The 21,011-nt window shown below is 38.9% G+C and overlaps 2 protein-coding genes across 4 annotated transcripts in view; one reads left to right on the top strand and one right to left on the bottom strand.

Annotated features, from left to right (window-relative positions):
• The window catches only part of KNTC1 (kinetochore associated 1), a 31,207-nt gene extending 24,308 nt beyond the window's left edge, over positions 1 to 6,899 (bottom strand). The window contains exons 1-16 of one of the 2 annotated variants that reach the window (XM_086855399.1): positions 6,589 to 6,899; positions 5,913 to 6,044; positions 5,687 to 5,807; positions 5,176 to 5,291; positions 4,779 to 4,851; positions 4,163 to 4,240; positions 3,997 to 4,031; positions 3,655 to 3,765; positions 2,693 to 2,786; positions 2,287 to 2,339; positions 1,907 to 2,019; positions 1,543 to 1,597; positions 794 to 892; positions 389 to 432; positions 221 to 286; positions 58 to 133 (exon numbers count right to left, since the gene is read on the bottom strand). In XM_086855399.1, coding sequence (XP_086711525.1) covers positions 58 to 133; positions 221 to 286; positions 389 to 432; positions 794 to 892; positions 1,543 to 1,597; positions 1,907 to 2,019; positions 2,287 to 2,339; positions 2,693 to 2,786; positions 3,655 to 3,765; positions 3,997 to 4,031; positions 4,163 to 4,240; positions 4,779 to 4,851; positions 5,176 to 5,291; positions 5,687 to 5,807; positions 5,913 to 6,038 — 1,260 coding nt within the window. In that variant the 5' untranslated portion in view covers positions 6,039 to 6,044; positions 6,589 to 6,899. Of the gene's footprint in view, positions 1 to 57; positions 134 to 220; positions 287 to 388; positions 433 to 793; positions 893 to 1,542; positions 1,598 to 1,906; positions 2,020 to 2,286; positions 2,340 to 2,692; positions 2,787 to 3,654; positions 3,766 to 3,996; positions 4,032 to 4,162; positions 4,241 to 4,778; positions 4,852 to 5,175; positions 5,292 to 5,686; positions 5,808 to 5,912; positions 6,045 to 6,545 lie in introns of both variants that reach the window. The other variant, XM_023937330.2, reaches the window with a different exon arrangement.
• RSRC2 (arginine and serine rich coiled-coil 2) lies at positions 6,760 to 20,716 on the top strand. 2 transcript variants are annotated; one of them, XM_086855429.1, is made up of 11 exons: positions 6,786 to 6,900; positions 9,383 to 9,539; positions 10,087 to 10,130; positions 11,038 to 11,114; positions 12,697 to 12,909; positions 13,835 to 13,978; positions 17,295 to 17,417; positions 17,514 to 17,593; positions 18,161 to 18,393; positions 19,651 to 19,740; positions 20,060 to 20,716. In XM_086855429.1, the coding sequence occupies exons 4-11, from the start codon at positions 11,107 to 11,109 to the stop codon at positions 20,237 to 20,239; spliced, it is 1,071 nt and encodes a 356-aa protein (XP_086711555.1). In that variant the 5' UTR covers positions 6,786 to 6,900; positions 9,383 to 9,539; positions 10,087 to 10,130; positions 11,038 to 11,106; the 3' UTR covers positions 20,240 to 20,716. The 2 variants fall into 2 exon arrangements, with proteins under 2 accessions (XP_023793095.1, XP_086711555.1); XM_023937327.2 differs by lacking the exon at positions 11,038 to 11,114 and having other exon boundaries at positions 6,760 to 6,900; positions 12,719 to 12,909.
• The last annotated feature ends 295 nt before the right edge of the window (positions 20,717 to 21,011 follow it).

The following is a 21,011-nucleotide window of genomic DNA, read 5'->3' as shown; positions in this document are numbered from 1 at the left end:
ATAACTTCAGTTACACTCTTTAATCTCAAATGTGTTTATCATGAATGAACAACTCACCTCAACATCCAGTCCAAACTGAATAGCAAAATTCTCTGCTTCAGTGAATTTGTGTTTGTGCAGTAAACGACTTAGTCTGGGGATGAAATAAAATAAAGCACTTCAATATAAGTCCAAATATTAAAAAAACATATAATACAGTGGTTTTTAGAGAAACCAGTACCTATTTTCTGGCAAGGCTTCAGTTAAACTTCTCATCACAACTATAGAAACTGGGTCTTCAGAGGGCCTGAGGATGAGAGGGAACTATGTGAATTTATCACCTCTGTGTGGAAGTAATCTGCTATTTTTATATAATAATGAGCTAGTTACAAACAAAATATTATCTTACATCTGATGCTTTTCATGAATTCCTTCCAAGAAATATATTGTATCCTGTAGTGTGCAATAACAGAAACCATCAGGTGAAATGAAATAAATTTCAAATAAATTCAGAGCATTTTTCTATCCTAAGAGAACTTGAAAAACTTCCCTCGGTAACAGCAGCAGGAACAAGTGGCAGTGCTATTAAGCAGTGCAAGAGACCTCAGACTAAATTTAAATTTTTCAGTTTGCTTCATAACATGGTATTTTTCTCTATCGTTTGAGGACATCACTTAATTTTTCTTTGTATGGTTCCTGCATCGTTTCTAGCAGAAATTGGTTCTAACCTAACAGTACCCTCTTTAATATTTACACATATTAACACAACTATATTTCTTCTAAGAACAGCAACAAAAAAATCATCAAAACCTACTGTGCAAATCCCACTTTGAACAAGGGAAGAAACAAGAGACACTTCCAGAGAATAGAGCTGTTGCATAGTGGGCAATGTAAAAACCATTACACTTCTCATCTATTAAAAAAAAGGGAGAACACAAACAAAGAAGTCAGAATTATTTTTCTCTCTTACACTGGTGAGAAAGCAACATTTGCAGAATAACTTCTGAATTCTTATAGAATCAGAGAGCAGTATTTGTAGGACTTTTTATGGAATACAGATGTCCAGTTTGAGAAAGTTTAATGAAGCTTCAACTGTTGCCTCCCTCTCACTCTGAGCTTATTATGCATAATTCAACAGGTTTAATCTAATTTTTAAAATTATATAATGTTCATCCTGCTATTTGATTTCAGCTGACTGCACTGACTGTACCTGGGGGTAGATACTGAAGGCAGCAGACACATTATTCTAAAGAAATCTGTGAAGGGGTGTAAGATAATAATAAATTTTGCTGCTCTTCCTTGTCTGCCTACCTTAAAAAAACCAAACAAACAAACTCCAAACCACCCATAAAAACCCCAACCAGGGACAGCTTGGCCTGGTCACCACCACAAGAATCCCAACAGCCCTCACTTGCCAGACCCTGATATGTAGATGTCCACTTTTTAGTTCCTCAGAGTTCTCTGTGCCCCAAATATTGTGCCACCTCCATCCCTCTCCCCCTTTTTTTCTTATGAGCAATTGCATTACAATTAAGGAATAGAACACAGGTAAGGAGATTATACCTGTTTGTCATCTGGCAATGTCATAATGATCAGTTTCACATTGGCAAGCTCTTGCCTAATGAATGAGAATGAGACAAAAGAAAGCAAAATTTCCTGTATGAATCTTAGGTTTAAACTGTGAACTATTTTTGCTTCTGTGTTTTAGAAAATTTTGGATTCCATGAAAACAAATACATTTAAAAATCCCTTTCTAATTTAATATATAGCTCTATACATTCTAGCACTTTCTCACTCTTTAGAACAGTAGTTACACTTTTTCACACATTCTGTTTAATCTTAATTTTTAAGGAAATTAATTTCTAAGAACATGCTGTTTTGCATTAGCAAAATCTAGCACTCAGGACTGGTGTAACACTCCACTTACCACGTGACTTGAGAGGAATCTGACTCAGTAGTGAGAAGAAATTCTTCAATATGTATTAAAGGCCAATCCCAAATTAGAGTGAGAGAATAAATATCCCACATGCTTAAGATGTTCTAGATGAAAAAAAATCAGACATGAGTTCATATTTTCCTCATAGAAGACAGTTTTGGAGCAAAATATTGTATTTTGTGGCCTAAATAATGAATAGGAGTAGAATTAAAAAAAAAAATAAAAATACAGGAACAGCAACATGCTCTTAATATAAGGAAATAGAAGCACCTTCATGTTATAGAAACTTCACTTTAAACCTCAAAAAATATGTTTATAAGCTGGTTCAAGAACATTGTAAAGTGAAGATTAAGCCAAATCATTACCCATACCTCTGTATCCAAAACAAACAGCTGATTGTCAAGGACTTGAAGTTTTGCAGCACCTAAAAAATATTAATGCTCATATAAATTCATTATTTTTCTTGAGATATGTATCAGAAGCAAAAAACATATTCAAACACACAACCAAGTGTTGGAAACCTCATGGAACTTCCTAGGACTGTGCAAAGTTTAGCTTAAAGAGAACTGTGATTTATGTAACTATTAAAGTTAATAGTTGAAGGGTTATTGAGTAAAACTGTAATTCCAAAGCCCACATTTTGGTTGTACCTTTATAAAAATGTTCCGTTTGGTACCTGTGAATTTATTAAATATAATGAAATAACAAAAAATAAGTACATTCTGTAATTAAATATGAAACCTACACTCACCTATAAAAAGATAAAACTTTCTTTACCTTGGATCAGACTTGAATCAGCAAAACTTTGAGCAGACACCAGGGCATTGGTGGGGTCCACCTCCCATTTGGAGAGCACATAATCACCTTTACCCTATGAGGAGAGGCAAAGTAAAATGGGGTTAGACAGGAGATATTTGACCACTGACATGTCTGCTTCTACAATTGATCTTTAACTTGGAAAGCTGCAAAACTAAATTTAACTTTATTCCCCTACTGATGTTCAGAAAAAATACACTGATTTCTTTATTTTTAATTTAACTTTTTTCTCTTCTCCTTTCAAGACTGGCCTTTGTTACTGTGATTGTTAAACTCAGCAGTTTTTGGCTCTTTGAAAAGCAGCATTTCAAAATATCCACTTTCCATTCTCATAGAACATAAAAGCTGAATGAAATTACTCTGTGCCTACTGAGGAAAATCCCATTGAATTCAACAGGCTTAAAAAAACAAACTCAGTGAACTTGTTTGCAGTCCCAAATTACATTTCAAAGCATGTCTATGTTTTAATTTCTTTATTAGTTCCTGTACTTAATCAATGCTTTGTTGAATTAGACCTTGCTATTTTAGCAGGCCTTGTTGAAGGAGAGCCTGACTGGAAGATTCTTGCCAACTTTGGTTTTATCTGTGTGCTCAAGGATGGCATCTATAAACAATCCAGCCTGTACAGACCAGGAACCAGTGATTTACTAAGCTCAGAAATTCAGGGTGAAAATATTTACCCCTCATCCATCATAACAAAGTAATTGTGGAAATGACAACAGTTATTTCCTTATGAGAAATAACTATGGAGAGGCTGCAGAAGTGATAACCTTTAAATTTACAGTGAAGGAAATGAAAAGCAAAACAGTGCAAAAAGCTGATGAGCTTCTTTTTCAAGCAGCTGGAGACAAATTTTGTTGTAGATCCAAAAGTGCCATCACTGATCAGATAAAAATTGTTATGATCACGTTCTTAGTGCTTACCCCAATTATCAAATGGATTTTATTCACTGAGTTGATGATCACAAAATCCTGACAGCCCAGGCTGTGATGCTCTCCCGTGGCAATGAAGGTTGTCTTTATCTGTCCTTGTAACTTGTGGGTGGGAGAGGAAGAGGATGTCAACAAATGGAGAAAAATAAGAGTTGTTTATAGTACCAGGGGGTAAAATTTCTCTGCTCATTTCTAAACGTACAGAGAAAGGAACAGTCACAGCTGTGAGGTGGAATGATGGACTGGTAAATAGTCAGTGGAATGTACAGAGCAAAGTTTAGTTACAAACTCTGCATTTTTAACAATTTAACTGGTTTTGAAGGTGTTCCTTACTTGCTTTGCTGTAGTCATATCCATCTTCTCAATTGCTAAATATTAAAAAAAATCAAAATCAGTGTTAAGTAAACTTTTTCAAAATTTTAAAAAGGCACAAAAAAACTTTTTGAATACAGGTATCCCTGTTCCAATGAAATCCCAAGGGATCAGTAGCTTATCCTACCTTCCTGTGTTTTACCAAGTGGGACACACATAATGCAGAAGCATCCATTGCTTGTGAGAATGAACATGTGATAAACACCTAAAAAAACCCAAAAGAAATATTTCAAACTGAAGTATTCAAGAGCAACTAAAGAGAAGACTTGCTTGTAAACAGGACAGTGAAATAATTGTCCCCCCAAAAAAATCATCTGACCAATAGATTTTTAAACAAACTATCTTAAACAAAAATTTTGTCATTTCCAATTAGGAGCAAAATAATATATTCAATTGTGACAGAACAGGGCTGGAGCTTTTAGAACTGAACTACTGAAGTCTGATAGAAGAAGAGAAGGAATTCTTCCTTTTTAAGCATTTTCACATGTTTAGCACAGTCTCAAAAGAAAGAGGTATTGAGCTCTGAATGTTTTTCTCCTATGGCATTTGTAAAATAATTAATGAGATAAAGAATCCTATACAACTTTGCCTTGTACACATAAAATTAACTTTAAAATTCACTTTTCTTTATGCTTTTCTGTATTATTTATTTTGCAATCTCTTTCCCTGAGACCTATTAAAGGGGAACAAAAATCACAAAAATTCAGACAAAAGGGGGAGAAAAAAAATCATCCAGTTCTTACCTGCATCTGCAATATCTTTAACAAAAAAGAGACTTAAGTAAGTCTTTTCACTTGTAGATTGTTCAACCAAAATCTGAAACAGAACAGCATAAAGACTATTATTCTGTATTTCACAAAAAAACAAAAGAAAAAACAAAAAAAAATATTGATCATCAGTTCAAACTTTAAACTTCTTTTTTTCATGAAGTTTCTTGTTTATGAATGTCATTCCTAAATAGATTTTCCTTATTCGTTACTCATGGGAACAGAAGTGCCTATTTCACCTGTTTGGTTAGAATATGTGGTCAAAAAGACAATGATGTTTATACTTATGGTATTTGGAAGAATGATTAAAAAACCTCAAGAAAGTCTAAGACAAAAATGTTTTCAGCAAAATTAAACAGAAAAATTACTGTACCTTTGTTAGCAAGGTTTGTTTTGATGGGATGTGAATAAGATGTAAACTGCCACTTCTCTCACCAACCACAAGGAATTGTTTGTCTTGACACATACCCACTACATCCACGTTAGTATCTGAAAAGTTTCATGGCAAAATGTCAGATATTAAGGTTTGGATTTAATGAATAAATATTAAAACACAAACTGGACAATGCAGTGTCCCAGATTTCTTCAAAACAAGTTATTCTGACTAAATAAAACACAGGAAGAGGTGTACAGGGAGTGGTTTTGGTATCCATTATTCCCACCTCAGTGAAAAGTTAGAAAATATTCTAATTAAATTGTACTGAAATAGTTAATTATGTTCAGAAGCCAAAATCACTTTTTATTACTTAGGCACTAGTTATAATGCTTCCCTTTACAGGCTAGTCAGACACTGGCTATGTTTCCTGTACAAACCTAGGTATTTTAAAATAATAGTATATAACAGTTTTCACTTGCCAACTGGTATTCCAAAGGAAAGAACTCACCAAACTGAATATTCATCAGAAGAGACAGCCCAGTGCTGTCCAGAAGTGCCACAGATTTGTCCACAACAATAATGCTGCCATCCCTGGAGCTGTGTGCATGGAGCTGAGGGTTTACAGAGACCTGGGAAGGGGAAAGTTGTTTCACACAGGAACACTTCAGAAAACACGACACAGAAGCCCAGGTAATTATTAAGAAAGACAAAAGCACAGCTTTGATGGGTTGTACCTTCTCTGAAGATGTGATTTGCAGCAATGTGTCCACCTGGTACAAGGCGGTGCCACACTCGTGTCCCAGCCCCACAGGGAGCTGCCCGGTGTCATCGTTCAGCAGGAGCTCGATATCGTTCCACATCTTTGCCTGGGATAAACATTTCAGGAACATCTTGTAGAGCAGACAGCTCTACTAAAAAGTTACACGGCCACAGACAAGTTATTGGTTTTATTACTGGATGGGGACACCGTGACAGGAGGAAGGGCTGTACAAGAAGACTCTTGAGGATAAACAGCGTATTTAGAACCAAGTGAGCAGTGCGGATCCCTGCCCGGCTGAAGGCAGCTTTGGGGAAACATTTCGCCAACTAAGTTCACAGCCAGAGTCCTCCCCACCATGCTGTGAACACCCCCTGCTCACAGCGACTCCGATGCCCTGCCCTCAGGGACCCTCATCCCCTCTACTGGAGACAAACCCCTGTCCACAGGGATCACCTGTTCACAGGAACCTCCATCCCCTGCCCCCAGGGAACAAATGTCCCTGACAGAGGTGACAAATGCTCATAGGGACCCCCATCCCTCCCTGCCGCCGGTGACATCCCCATTTCCAGACGGACCCCTGCTCACATCGTCTCCCCGATCCCCTCACCGTTGACACTCCCGTGCCCTCATGGACCCCCCGATCCCCTCACCGTTGACACTCCCGTGCCCTCAGGGACCCGGCTGCCCTGACTGCGCCCCCTCAGCCGCTCCTGGGTTTCAATTTGGCGGGAGCCGGGACAGGCTCAACGGGTCGCCGCGGCGGCCAAACTTCTCGAAAGCGAACGCCCCACCCCAACCCACAAAGCACCGCGTTCCCCCACGCCCCCCCCAGCGCCACATCCGGGCACCCGCAGTGAGGGCGGGCGGGGCCGCGCGCGATCGCTGTGGCCGCGCAGCCGACGGAGGTCGAGCCCTGCGAGGACGTTGCTGAGGGGCGGCGGTCCGGGCGCTCGGTCATGGCGGTGAGCGGTGGTCGCTGCCGGGGTTTTGAGGCTGGGGTGGCAGGGAAGGGGCTGGTGGGGGGCAGAGCCGGGGAGGGCCGGGTCGGGAGCCGTGTGCGCGGAGGCACAAAATGGCGCCCGCCGCGCCTTGGGCTGCGGCGCCATGATGGGCTCTGGGAGGGGCGGCCGCGCTGCGCCCACCGCTTCGATCCCCGTCTCCAGAAGTTTCTGTTTCGTTCCTCGGGGCTTGGAGAGAGGCGAAGACTCCCTGGCACTGAGCCCTGGTGGTTTCATGGCTTTGGGGAGAAGTGCTGTGGTCATATTGCCGTTTCTCACGGGGACTGTGGGGCGAAGCTTCCCTGTGAGGGGAGCGACATGGTTCTTGTACCGTGTTAAATTTTTGTTTCTCTTCTATTCTTTGCTCTTCTTTTTTGTGTTTGGTCACAGGCTTTTTTGCGTTCGAATAATTTGCTCCCGTCCTGCTTTTTATGGTGAAAATCGATGGGAAACGTCTCTGCTGTAGTTAGCACTGTCCTTCATGTTCAGGCAGGGTCTAAGTGTAGTTTTTTTTTCTGTGAAAAATTCCATGATTTGTTAATGTACAAAGGCATTTCGTTTCTAAATGGATTGAAGAATCAGTAAGAGTTATCAGAGAGTTAATATGATGTGATTAATTTTTTCAAAAGTTGTTCAATAGTTTGGAGTGTAAAAAAATCCCAAAACTCAAAAAAACTAACAAACAAACAGGGCTTGAAAGTTATAAAACTTTTCATAGTTGACTTTAAGAATTTTTGCGGAGTCTAATCTGGTAGTTAAAAGTTCTTGTCTTGAAAGTTTGAACAGTGGTGAAACAGGGGGACTGTAAACTTCTGGAGAAAGTTAATTTTTTTTTTTTTTGTTATATAACTTACCCTATTAAGAGTAAGATAACATTTTTCTATAAAAGGATTTTAATTATGTACTTTGGTTTTGTACTTAGATTAAAGATACTGCTACTATATTTACAACTTCCTCTAAAGTATAGGGGCTTATTCAAGGTAACACTGAGCCTGTGGCCAGTCTGAGCACTGAGAATAAACTCAGTGAATTCTTTCAGGTTTTTAATTGCTGGGATTTTTGTAGCACAGAGATTTCCCCCAGGTGCAGAGCACAAGGGCAGTAATGAGCAGCACTGTGTAAATAATGAGATTGGTAGCCTTGGAAAATGTGACAGTGGGCTCAGTTTCACTTGGATGTTGTGTTTTAAATCCCAGCTAATTTACATTTATTTTTCTCAAGTAACTTCAAAATGTAAACAGTAGTAGCTGAAATATAAATCAAATGTTTACCTCCAGCATGTCATGAAGAAAGTCTGCCATTAGCACACAGTACATTAATGACAATTTGTAATATCTGTTGTGACTTAAGGAAAAGGAATTGCTTTGTTTCAAATGAGCTTTTGAAGGTTTTCCCATGTTTTGTTCAGTTTGCAAACTGTTCTGCCACTTGCAGGAAAATGCGAGTTCAAGTCCTCTGCTACATTAAATTGTCTTCCTGAATAGCAGTTCTGGGCCAAAGGATGATATAGTGACATCTTCTACAGCCCCACATTGTTCAGAAGGTTTGATTATGACTGGTACAGTGGAGATCAGAACAAGAGCAGTGAACCTGTAAAATCATTAATGAGAGCACGTTCACCTTCTCAGTGTGTGCTTTTTCACTCTGCTCCTTTCAGAGCATCGTCCACCGGTTGTAGTCATTTACCTCTCACACACTGGGTCACAGAGTATCTTGATTTCACAGTATCAGTGTTTGAATTTAGTCAAACTTCGAATTCAGTCCTAGGTCAAGGTTTAGAAGGAGTGGAGGGAACATCTTGGTTTTCATTATTTGGTAAAAATGTGACGTTGGAACAGATGTAAGTGATCTGTGTGTACTCTCATACAAATAAATATTTTTGCAGAGATACTGTTGAGGTGTTTCCTCATTCCAGAGTGAGCTGTCTAACCCTAACACAGTACACCTTACTGCATTTCCCTTCAAAGTTCACTCCATGCTTCAGAACACTGGGGATTTTGTGCTGTGCCTCAGTAATGCCCAAACTTGTCAGGTCACTCAGATCTGCTGGGACAGCACTGACCTTAAGTAATCCTGGTCTTGGACATGCTAAAAAGTGATTGACCTACAAACTTTACTTAGAGAAAACTACCTCAGAGTTTAGTTTTACTGATACTCCTAGAAGTACTTGGAAAAAGTAAAGTACAGTTTAATGTAGTGAGAGAGCAAAATGTGAACTTTTTATCAGTTCTCCTTATTAAAATCTTGGAAAATTAATCTGAATGCAGTTACACAGTTCCCTGCAATTCTCTAAAGCTATTGCCTAAGGACAGGGTGAACACAGCATTGTCTTTGTTAAAAAGAATCAGATGTATCTTCAGAGGAAGCATGAGATAAATTGGTTTTTTTTTTCCTCTGTTTTCAGTCCTAAGCTTCTGTTTCTTAAAAATGGTGTCTTCATGTGCAGGGTAGTGATACAGAACGAGATGGAGTAGTCCCAGAAAAATCTTCTCCAGAAAGAGAGAAGAAAAAGGAACAATCAGATGCCTCCAGTTCTCCCAGAACATCAAAGCATCATTATTCGAGATCACGCTCACGGTCAAGGGAAAGAAGACGAAAGTCAGGTATGGTCTCGATGGAAGCAAATTGCTTGTGGAGCTGAAATCTCTTAAAAGCAATTTTGGGAAAAATAGACAGGCTTAGCCCTAGAAACTTGTTAGAATTGGGGGAAAGTGGATCTACTAACTTTTGAGATGTATTCTAAATATTGAAACTGATGGGGGAAAAGGTCTTATCAGTATTGAGGGGAGTGGGGAAGTGGGGGCATGGCCAGGCCACACCAAACAGGAACCTGTCCCATTTAGTTTCATTTTGATTAGATAAGCATAGACTGGGATACTTTTGCATAGTTGTAACAAGAATAAGGTCACCTGGCAGAAGAACATGATTGGAGTATGATGTGGGGGTTTTTTTCACTGTCAGAGCTTAAATAAATGCAAAGCACTAGGATAACAGCCAGGGTTTGCTTTCTGCAGTAGATAGTCAAATAGTGCTGTTTGTTTTTTAAATCTTGACTTTAAGAGATGGAATAATTGAAAGGAGCTAGAAAGATTATAGCCAGGTGATCTCTTCTTTATCTTGGTAAATGACAGTAAATGTATTCTTCTCCAGATACTGAAGGAAGAAAACACAGAAGCCGGAGCAGAAGCAAAGAGGTAATTAACACTTTGTAGTGTTTAGGTAATTGTACATCTTAAAAAGTATCTTGTAGTAATGCACATATGCGTAAACTTATATAAATGACTTTATGGTAAGTACAAGAAATTGAAAACTTTAAGCTTAAAAATGGATATGGAGAGCCTTTCATAGTGAAGCATGATTGCAGCCATCATGTTGACAAGGTAATAGTTTTATAGAAAATGCTTTCAGAAACTAGTAACTTTTTTTTTCTTTTCTTTTTTTTTTTAATTTTTTTTTAAATTTTTGTGGAAACAGCCAAAAGAGAGAGTTCATGTGGAGAAGTAGAATGGTGTTCTTGATCACTTTTACAGAGCTTCCATTACCCAAAAGCCTTGGGTGGCTTTGTTCCTGGCCAGTGTTCAGGACTTTGAATAATGCATACCTGTCTACTTAGGTGTATTAAAAATAATTCCCCACCGGACTGAGCTCTGTTTATTGCATCCTTTAATTGTAATGGCTGTCATAGCTTGACAAACAAGCTGAGTCAGCTGGAAACATGGCAGTAGCAGCAAAAAATTTCAGAGGGCTGTCTCTTAAAATAAATGAATAAGTGTGTGTGTGAATATATAGGGGAGTGAGAAGAGACAGCATCAATATTGCCTTAAAAATCACACACCAGAGAAGAGCTGAAACAAGCAAACCAGGAGCATCAAAATAGTCATAAAGAAGCTTAAGCTGTGTGGGGCAATAGGCTGGGACAGATAAAGCACTTTTAACCTCAAACCTGGGTCAGGAACTTCTCCTTCCCCCATTCCAATGGAAGCTCTGTTAAAAAGAAAAAAAAAAAAAAGAAGGAAAGAAAAATCTAGGCGAGTTTTTGTGAAATTGAATAATATATTGTTTAGCTCACATGATAACATTTCTATAATAAATCATACTCAGCGTGCTAATGCGCGAAGAGACTGAACTGAAGACGCTGCAGACTCAGATAGCAAAATTATAACCTACTTCATGATAAGGTAACTATTAGTCATTCAAACTCATATTTCCCTTAAAAATATCTTAAATCCGTTATGGGATATAATGGTGGTTTTATTACTTAGTGTGTGTCTGAAAGATGTGATTAAAAAAAAATTCTAAGACTCTTTAATTATTAAAAAAAAAAAGGTTTTTAAAATCCTGTCCAGTGCTTTGCCAAGCTCTAGGATCTAATCGTACACGATTTATTTAGCAGCTTTTAAGTTTCACAGAGTGAACAGATGAGAAATGGTCTCCCACATTAGATGTACTGTTGTCATTCATTTGCAAGATTAAACTCTGTCTAGACTAAATGCTGAATATCGGTAATTCTTCTTAGTATGTATGTGAGAACAATTACTTATATATACTTACAATTAATGTACAGGTAACCTCAGATGTAACAACTGATTATTAAAGGAGTTAAGAATAAAATACTGTGGAAGCAGGAAAATCATCTACTATTCTTGTTTACTTGAAGAGCAATAATCAAATATATTTAGAAATGGATACATATTAATAAAGAATTAGGCTTTTGCAAGTGGTATAAACTAATTACAGCATCTTCTCCAGACTCATTTGAAAGAAAGTTCTGTTGGAAGAAAAGTTTTTATGAGTATTTAACAGATGTAGATAAGCAAAAAAAGCAACAACTTTTGAATAATTGGGATTTATCTAAAACGTATGTATCATGCTTAGTTTGTGACTTGAGCAGAACATTATTGAAACATAAGACTTAAGTGGGCTATGCTTTTGTGCTAGAAAGGTTTCAAAACACACTGGATATATTAAGAAAGGGTGTTGATGTCACGACTTAGTCTCTAAGGAAAGCACTGGCAAAAATCAGGCCTGACCTTGCTAAATATTTTTGGCATTGCAGCTATAAAAAGGAATCTTTTTTTTTAAGAGGCACTGCAGGAAGGAATTGCGGTATAGTGGAGCAGCATATCTGTAATTTAAAACTACTGTGGGAAGTCTGAGTGATGCATGTTCATTTGAAATACTAAAAATGGGATATCAGCCTTGTAAATTACCACTTTTCTTTGTAAAAAGTGTTGGAAGTTACTGAAGAGAGTTTTGCTCTAGAAAATACTTACCTAATGATGACTAGAAGGTTTTTTGGTTCTAAAGGCAAAATAGTTTATCTGGAACTACGTGTGGATTTTAGTAACTTTCTACATGGAAGGCTCAGCCAAATATTAAATAGTCACTGCAACTGTATTTATATATATGCCTATTCATAAATTGACAGGTTCTTTAAGATAGGTACTTAAGTCCTTGGAATAGAGACAGTAACTAAAAATGACAGGTTTTTTGTTACAATGCTTTGAGTCTTATATGGAAGCACTGTAGAGATACCTGGACGGATACCTTAAAAATCCTTTCTAGACAGTGGGAGGAGGGAAAAGGGGAAAAAAATTATAGTGTGCATTTGAAACTTTGGGTAGTTGGTGGCATTAGGTAAAGCAGCTGTGGCTCACGATTGAGTCACACTCCTAAGGTTACTAATGTTGCATCACAACTTAGCATTTTTATCTTCTGATACCCATACTAACTCTCTTTGTTGCACTATTTTCCTGAAAGAACCAACTTCTTCTTAAAACAGGCAAGAAGACATGAATCCAAAGAGAAGTCCTCCAAGAAGCACAAATCTGAAGACCACAATGACAAAGAGCATTCTTCTGACAAGGGAAGAGAGAGCCTAAATTCATCTGAAAATGGTGAGGAGAGGCATAAACGCAAAGACAGAAAGTCATCCAGAGGGAGGAGTCATTCCAGATCCAGGTCTCGGGAAAGGTAAGTTGTTGCATGTGATTATTGTGTGAGTGCGTTTCCAAAAGCCATGTTTGGAATTATTGTAGAGTTCTGAAATACAGCTGAGTTCCATTCCTGACGTAGTGTAAAGCATCAGTTTATATTGAATGTTTCAGTTTTCAGGTAGTGCATTTGTGGATAGTATTTTGCAGATTGCTTCAAAATAAAAGTACAAAATAGCACTAAGGCTTCATATGAGGATGTCACTCATGTTTATAATTGTTACAGAAAATATTAAATGTACCTTACTGTTAGTGACAGGAAAGCAATTATACCTTACAGTGATATGGCTCTTTACCTCCTGAATCATGAGCTTCCTCAGAGGGTGTGCTAGCCAGTCCTTGCCTGGTAGCCCACCCAGCACATTCTGAGGGCAGGAAAATTGCCTGGGGCAAGCAGAACTTCTCCTTTGTAGCTGAGGGATGTGCAAAAAACAGGGTAGAAAGGAACAAGCTTTGGCTAATGACAGGCTGAGGGACTGGATGTGACTCACAAGCTGGAGCTTGGGCACCTCTTCCCAAAAGTCTTGGAATACCATGGAGAGGAGCAGGGTTGTGTTGCCTTGGATTTAAGACTCCTGAATTAGATTAGTTGGGCTTTGTATTTATTTTGAGATGAACACTTTAGTGAACAACTAAAAAATGCAGTGTTGATGAGTATGCCTATTTATAGAAACTGTGCAGTTCTGTTGTGGCTGGTGATGGCGTTTGGTTCTTTTCCCATTTCATCCTTAGACCTACAGCTTAATCTGTTCAAGGCATGAACATTTCCATGTATAGTTTGTAGTCTCCCCACCCTGCCTGATGCATTTTGCCCTGTGGTGATGAACCCCTGTGCAAGTCCTTAAGTACAAACTACATTTGAACTGCACAAGAATATGTGTAAGAATTCGGGGCGTGTGTTTCAGACGTCATCGTAGTAGAAGTCGTGATAGGAAAAAATCCCGATCCCGCAGCAGAGAGAGGAAGCGACGGATCCGATCTCGCTCTAGATCAAGATCTAGACACAGACATAGAAGTAGAAGTAAAAGCAGAACTAGGAGCAGAAGCAGGTAAGTGTTACGTTCCATATACATGGTGATGTTTGGTTGGATGTTTTGTGGTGGGTTTGCCAGTTAATGTCTGTTCAGTGCAGTTAAATGTGTTTGGCTTTTTCTCAGCTGTATTGAGTGGGTTCAGGACTGAGTGGTTTGCTTGGTCTTAAAACATTTGTCCTAGGCATCTGAAGTGTCTCAGGCTCTTGGCTTTTCATAGTGTGACTTCTTGTTAGCAACAGTTCTTAAGTGGGAAGAGCTGAAGAGTAAGAGACAGGTGACCCTTTCCTGTGTTTAATACAATAGTAGTATGGTTGGCATATTTATCCCTTCAGTTTATGTACATATGATAAAAGGAAAGTTTAACTGGGAATGGCTGTCAGAGCACATATACAGATCAGAAGCTAATTCTCATTAGCTCCACAAAATTAACTTATTTTTTTCTGTGATGTGGCAGTTGGTGTGGTGTTAAGGTAAACTTTGGCTCAGATGAATTATTTCTGATATGAATGTACTCTTCAGTGTTAGTGATTACCAGCTTCTGTTTGTCAAGTTTGGCTTGAGTATGTTTATCACATTAATTTTTCTCCCTGAGTGCTTTGATTTCTTCCTTAAGTTCTAGAAGCACTTGGTCTAGACACATACTGGCTTGGTCTGGGTCTGTTTGACAGAGTTGAGATTCCATACCTCACCTGGGATATGCTGGAGTTGCCATTTTCATCACTATACAGAAGTTAATGTTTTTCAATACTGATAATGCATTCAGTGTTTTGGTGTAGTCTCTCTGTATCATCTTTGAATTCTTAATGCCCTGTAGGATTTTCTCAGTGGTGAAGCTGAAATACAACTTAATGACTGCTACAGATGTTTTGTTGAAAGTAGTTTGAATGAAAATCAGTGTCCCTGCAGAGCTGCAAGAAAGTGTTGACTGTCCAGTTCTCTTAATAGTGTTTTCACCAGAATATTTTAAATTGTTCTGTGACTGGTTATGACTACTCAGCATTACAATGGAACATTGGAGTCTTAGCAATCACACTCGTGTAATGCTACAACATCCCTTGTGAAACTGTTCAGAAGACTTATCTTTCTGAAGAAGTAGTTGAATTACGTGGTTTGTGTCACATTTTTGACATGCACTTTCTACCAAACATTGAGCTGGGGTGAGTAGAGCTGGGTCTGCAGTTGGTACATGTTACTTGCATTTAATGGTATTTAAGCTACATTCAGCATGTTGTGCAAGGCTTCAGCTCCCCATTTTTTCCAGTTAGTGTAGACAATGTGCTCTGTTCAAAAGTCAGTTTGAACACTGTGTGTAATGGCTCCATGAAAACTTTGTGTCCCAGAATAAGTTTTGGCTTCTACAGTGGAATTCAAATTGCCTGAAACATCAGATGTGGGAAGAAGAAGTAAGGAGCAAGGGATAGTCATAGCTTAGGAATTTCTCCAACTGGAAACAGGCTTTGTGGGATGCTGGTGGACATAGTGCAAGAATCCTTTTCTTTTAAGTACTGTTTGTGTCTCACAAATCCTTGAGAATGGAAGTCAGTGAGGCATAAATCTTTTTTATCTGGATCTAGAACACTTCATCAAGTAGGGATCAGACAAAGCCTGGAAAAAGAGGTGACTTAGAAGCAGTCCTCAAGGCAGACTGCACAACAAGCCAGATAAATGTGATGTGGAAGTCTACCATATTAAAACTCACCTGTGAAAGTAATTCCCTCATTCCTGACATGAACTTTCTGTTCTGTTATAGTGAGCAGGCTGTGACAGAATAATTTGAATAGCAAAGCTTGACCTTCTCTTGATGGTTCTTTGCATAATCTCAAGCTCAGATTTTCAGGTGATCTGACCTCATCGGCATTTAAACCAATCTTTTGGTTTGCGAGTGCCTAGAACCTCCTGGCAGTTCTTTAGTGGTGTGGCTCTGATTAAATGCTAAGTGGAAAACATGACACCAGCTGCTTGTTTCAAATGGAAATACTTCAATACAAAAGCTCAAATATTTATTTCCTTGATGTTTACCAGTGAAATAAAGCATCACAGACCAAAGACAAGACCAAACAACAATAGTCAGCACGGGAAAAATGAAGGTATCTTTGAAACATGCATTACATCTTATCTCAGGAATGCAGATCTGTCACTTCCCAGTGCCTGAATCTGCATCTTGTCATCTTCTCTGAAAAGATAAGTCTTGCCTCCTTTGTATTCTACCAGATTTGTCATGTAAACAAGGATCTTTTGTGATGTTTGTAGATGCTGCCCAGGTTGCAAACAGAAGAAATAGAATATCTGAATGCCATGAAAAGTGGCTGTTGTCAAGTTAGCCATTATCCCCAGTTAGCTATTGCCCCAAATGGGTGGTAATAACATACAAGTGAAAAAAATAGAGAAACGCCTTTGTGCATCTCAATTTACTGGTTATGGCAAATCTGGGAAAAGTGTGAGTGATACCTCCTGTAAATTAAGCTTTGTTGAGCACTTCCAGTGTCTGTGACTTGTTTGAAACACCAGTGTCAGAGGCTTAAACTGGGATAAACCCTTATCTCTTGTACTCTAGATATTGATGATCCTAGCACGGAGAACTGCTGCTAATACTACCCTGTATATGTATTTTGAGTAGCTCTTGTTTAGATGGGATTAGATACAGGTGTCCTAAGAATGAGTCCTGCTTGGAAGGAGGTGGGGAGAAGTGAGGAAGAGATGAACTGAATGTTTTGGTATTTCACTTAAAAATACATATTAACTGGGTTCTTTTCAGATGGTCAGGCTCAAGGTAATTCATGCTTCAGAGTTCTCTTCCCAAGAGAAACCCAAGGCAAATCATGTGTTCAGCTTAGTAGACTCCCTCAAAGCACATTTAGGGAAGAGGATACAGAGGGAAGCGTAATAGTAATTTCCTGAAGTACTGTTCCACTTCTTAAATTTGGCCTCTTCAAAATTCTCTTTATTAACATGATTACAGTGCTTTGAGGTCTCTTACAGTTTTAAAACATTCTCGTAGCTTGATTCATTCAAGTTCTCTTGCAATTTTTACCAGAAGTTAGATGATTTTTCTTTGGATTTAGAATCTCTAGAGCAGATCTATTTGTTCGGAACACTTGAGTATGAGAGGGTAAATGAATACCCAGAATTGTACATTCTGTTACAGCTGGAAATCTTCAGTTTTAGCTCTGTGTTCTTCCAAGACGACTGTTGCAGTATAGACTGAAAGCTTTTCTTGACAGCTCCAAATTAATCATAAAGCATATTTTCAAAGCTGTAATCAAATACTTTATGAAATATTAAGCTGCATGTGTACCTTCACTGTTTTAGCAAGTGTTAAATTTGGTTACAGAGAGAGGAAGAAAAGAATTGAAAAGCCCCGAAGGTTCAGCAGGAGCCATAGCCGGAGTCCGAGCCCGCCGCCTTTCCGGGGACGAAACACAGCTATGGATGCACAGGAAGCCTTAGCCAGAAGGTCAGAAACTGTGATGGTTTTAATGATACGTGACATTAATAACCTCCTGATGTTGATTTTGCATGCCTAAATATTTTTGTTTTCGTGTACCTCTAGGCTGGAAAGAGCAAAGAAATTGCAAGAACAGAGAGAGAAGGAAATGGTTGAAAAACAGAAGCAACAGGAAATGGCTGCAGGTAGCGCATGTGTATTAGATTAATTCCTCAGCAATACTATGAGTGGAAGATAGGCTTATGTTACAGGAGACTTGCAGTCTTTTCCAACTGTTGGGCAGGTTGTCTGTATGTAACTGTTAATAAGAAAAACAACAAGAACTAGGAAATGTTAAAAAACAAACAGAACTAAAAATAAGAAAAGAAAAATCCCATCAAAAGTTATTGGGGTTTTGTATTACTGAGTGTACAAGAAGAATACAGTATGTTGGGCTGATAAATTATTTCATGGTGGCCATTGGGCTGCTACTTGCTCAGGGGTATTTAGAACTACAAGGTGCATTAGTTTAATTTCTGGTTCTCATTTACTAAAACTACTGGAGACATATGTGTTCTTTAGTTGAGAAATCATATGTATTTTATAATGCATTTGTTATCTGCACAGTTCCAACTTCTATTGAAGGGAAGTGTTTGAGGGGTTTGGCTTTTTTGCTTGATTATGGGGCAGGTTGGTGGTTGGGTTTTGTGCATGTGTTGGGGTTGTTTCCCAAAGTCAGAAATTCTTTCTAGCAAGTTGCCTTTGTTCCTCAGCGGCTGCAGCCACGGGAGGCTCCGTCATCAATGTCGCGGCTCTGCTGGCGTCAGGGACACAAGTGACCCCTCAGATTGCCATGGCAGCTCAGATGGCAGCGCTCCAGGCCAAGGCACTGGCAGAGACTGGCATAGCTGTGCCCAGCTATTACAACCCAGCAGCAGTGAACCCCATGAAATTTGCTGAGCAAGAGAAAAAGCGGAAGATGCTTTGGCAAGGCAAAAAGGAAGGGGTAATGTTGGCTTTTCTTACCTTCATGAACTTGGTTTGGGAATATCTTGCACTTGGTTTAAAGATGCTGATGAATGTTATTTCCAGCTTTCATATCTCTTAGCAGGTTTTAATATCAGCCTGAAGTAAAACTTCAGTAAAACTAAGAGATGGACTTTGATGATCCTTGTGGGTCCCTTCCAAATCAGATTATTCTTTGATATAGGAGTGAAAGGATTAGGATAATTAGTCCTTCAGTGATAAACAGTTGTGACACAAGACTCAGGGAAACCCCCAAATGTCATAAAGCTTCAGAGGTATAGTTGGATATTAGTGCTATTTTTGTGAGTTTACCTACAACTTGGAACTAAACATCAAATCCAGATGGTCTCCCTTTACTGGGAAGGGATGGCTAAGGTATTGAATGTATATATAACCTCTCCTTTGTGGGACTGTAGAGATTTCTCCTGTGGTGGTTGTGTCCTTTCCAATTGCAAATTGCAAAGACAAGTCTGTGGATCTTGCTGATAACTTTGCAGGAGCAGAGTAATGCAATATTAATCCTAACTAAAGTCATAAATACAAATAAGCCTTCAGGCTTTTGTGCTGTGTCAAATGCCTTTGCAGTTAAATGAAGTAAGAAAGGCACCTGTGGAAGTTACTTTTTCAGAAAGTTGCTGTATTTGAGTAGAGCTTTTGCCTGCTGATACTGTGGGGAAAAAGGGCTAGTTTTATAATTGTGTTTTTGTCTCTTGTTAGTCTGGTATAGGTTTTGTTAGGCTGGTTTCCATCTTGCAGCAGTTACACAACAAGCTGCCTTACCTTTACAGACTGTTCCATAAAATGTGGAAAACAAGCCGGTTCCCATGGCAATGGTGGCAGACAAAAGGGAGGGCAGGAGAACCCTGAGTGCTCTCCAGGCAGTTCTTCCTGCATTCTGCTGTGTATTGATAATTGCAATGAACAAATTCGTTTTTCCATAATTTACTTCAAGCCTGAATTCCAGCCAGGCTTCCAGACCTTTGGAAATACTAAAAGAAGGAACATACCTGTGTTTTGAACACCAGGGTTAGGTAGGCTTCCCTCACAAAGAGCTCCTGTGAGGATGCTGCAGGAGGAGTGTCAGACTTGGAAACCTTTTACTTCCAGCTCTGGTACAGAATGGGTTTGTCTTTAGCACTGCTCCTTTGCTTGCTGATCTATTGTGCTATTAATGGAATCTTACGTAAAAAGGTGACACATCTTTTTCTTTTTCTTTTTTTTTTTTAAATCTGAACAGGATAAATCACAATCTGCAGAAATATGGGAAAAACTAAATTTTGGAAACAAGGACCAAAATGTCAAATTCAGAAAACTGATGGGCATTAAGGTAAAAAATTCTGAATATGTAATTAAGTTTATTAATTGCAGGATAATGATTTCACTTTTTATTTTAGTGTACCTTTGCCAGTAAAGATTTTAAGTTAACCTGATGTAGTTAAGAGCTTTTAAGTATTTAGGAAGTTCAGAAGCAGCATCTGAACTTGAATTTAATTCACAAAGCAACTGGGTGAAAGCCTGTGTGTTTATTGACAGAGAAAATCTGCACTAGAATGTTGCAGCAATAAACCCAAATGCTTGAATCCTTACTCTTGTAAGAATTTATGAACCTGATTTTCCCAGAGCTGATGTCTGTGTTGTGTTTCCAGAGCGAGGATGAAGCTGGCTGCAGTTCCGTGGATGAGGAGAGTTACAAAACACTGAAGCAGCAGGAGGAGGTGTTCAGAAATCTGGATGCACAGTATGAAATGGCAAGATCACAGACTCACACGCAAAGAGGAATGGGATTGGGCTTCACATCTTCCATGCGAGGAATGGATGCAGTTTGAAAAATGAAAAAACAAAACAAAAGGCTGTTTTTGAAGTTTGGGACTGTGGAAGGTTCTTGTTCACATGTTGGGTCCTTGTTCACCAAAAAGCTGGCATTCTAGCTTGCATGGGTGTTGCATTGACTTTAATTTATTGAAAAATACAATTTTTTTTGTAAATATCAGATTAGTGATACTGGTGTTAGTGTTGTAATCAGGTTATACCCACTTCCATTAAACTTGACAGAACTAGAGGAGGACAGTATTTTTTAGTTAAAGTTCTACTTTTCAAACCAAGCAGCAGATGGGATGATCTCATACATGGATATTTCGTGTCCACTGTCTTGTGTACTTTTGTACTTTAACCTTGTACAGTTATTTTCAATTCTTGAAACATGAAAGAAACATTGTGTAGATGTTATTTAGCGGTCTGGGCCAATAGGCACATAATCCAGTGCAAAAATACTGGTTAATAATAAAGACATTTTTTTTCTCTAAGGTCACATAGTAATTTGTCTTTTGAGCCAAACTCCCATAAGCCAGTTAAGGGAAGGGAAAAACTTAAGGAGGTTTTGCTTTGGTTCTTTTGAAGTAGGATTTGCCTAAAATACTGTAGTCAGGGGCTTGCTGCAGATGCCCTATATCAAATGCTCTTGCATTGCACGCTGCTGCTGCCCCATCTCTCTCCACCGCTCACCCCTTCTCAGAAGAGGAAGAAAAACTCCAAAAGCGGGAGCGGTGCCGGTTCTGGAGGCACGAGCGCGTCCTCCATTGTGAGTACGACAAGAGCTGC

Source organism: Cyanistes caeruleus, chromosome 18, assembly GCF_971803275.1.
Source record: "Cyanistes caeruleus chromosome 18, bCyaCae1.hap1.1, whole genome shotgun sequence".
NCBI lineage: Eukaryota > Metazoa > Chordata > Aves > Passeriformes > Paridae > Cyanistes > Cyanistes caeruleus.
This window is presented reverse-complemented; position numbering and strand designations above follow the sequence as displayed.

Coding starts and splice junctions, on each gene's coding strand:
- RSRC2 (XM_023937327.2), top strand. Junction 12,910..13,834: donor AGATCCAGGTCTCGGGAAAG/GTAAGTTGTTGC, acceptor CGTGTGTTTCAG/ACGTCATCGTAGTAGAAGTC. Junction 18,394..19,650: donor GGCAAGGCAAAAAGGAAGGG/GTAATGTTGGCT, acceptor AAATCTGAACAG/GATAAATCACAATCTGCAGA.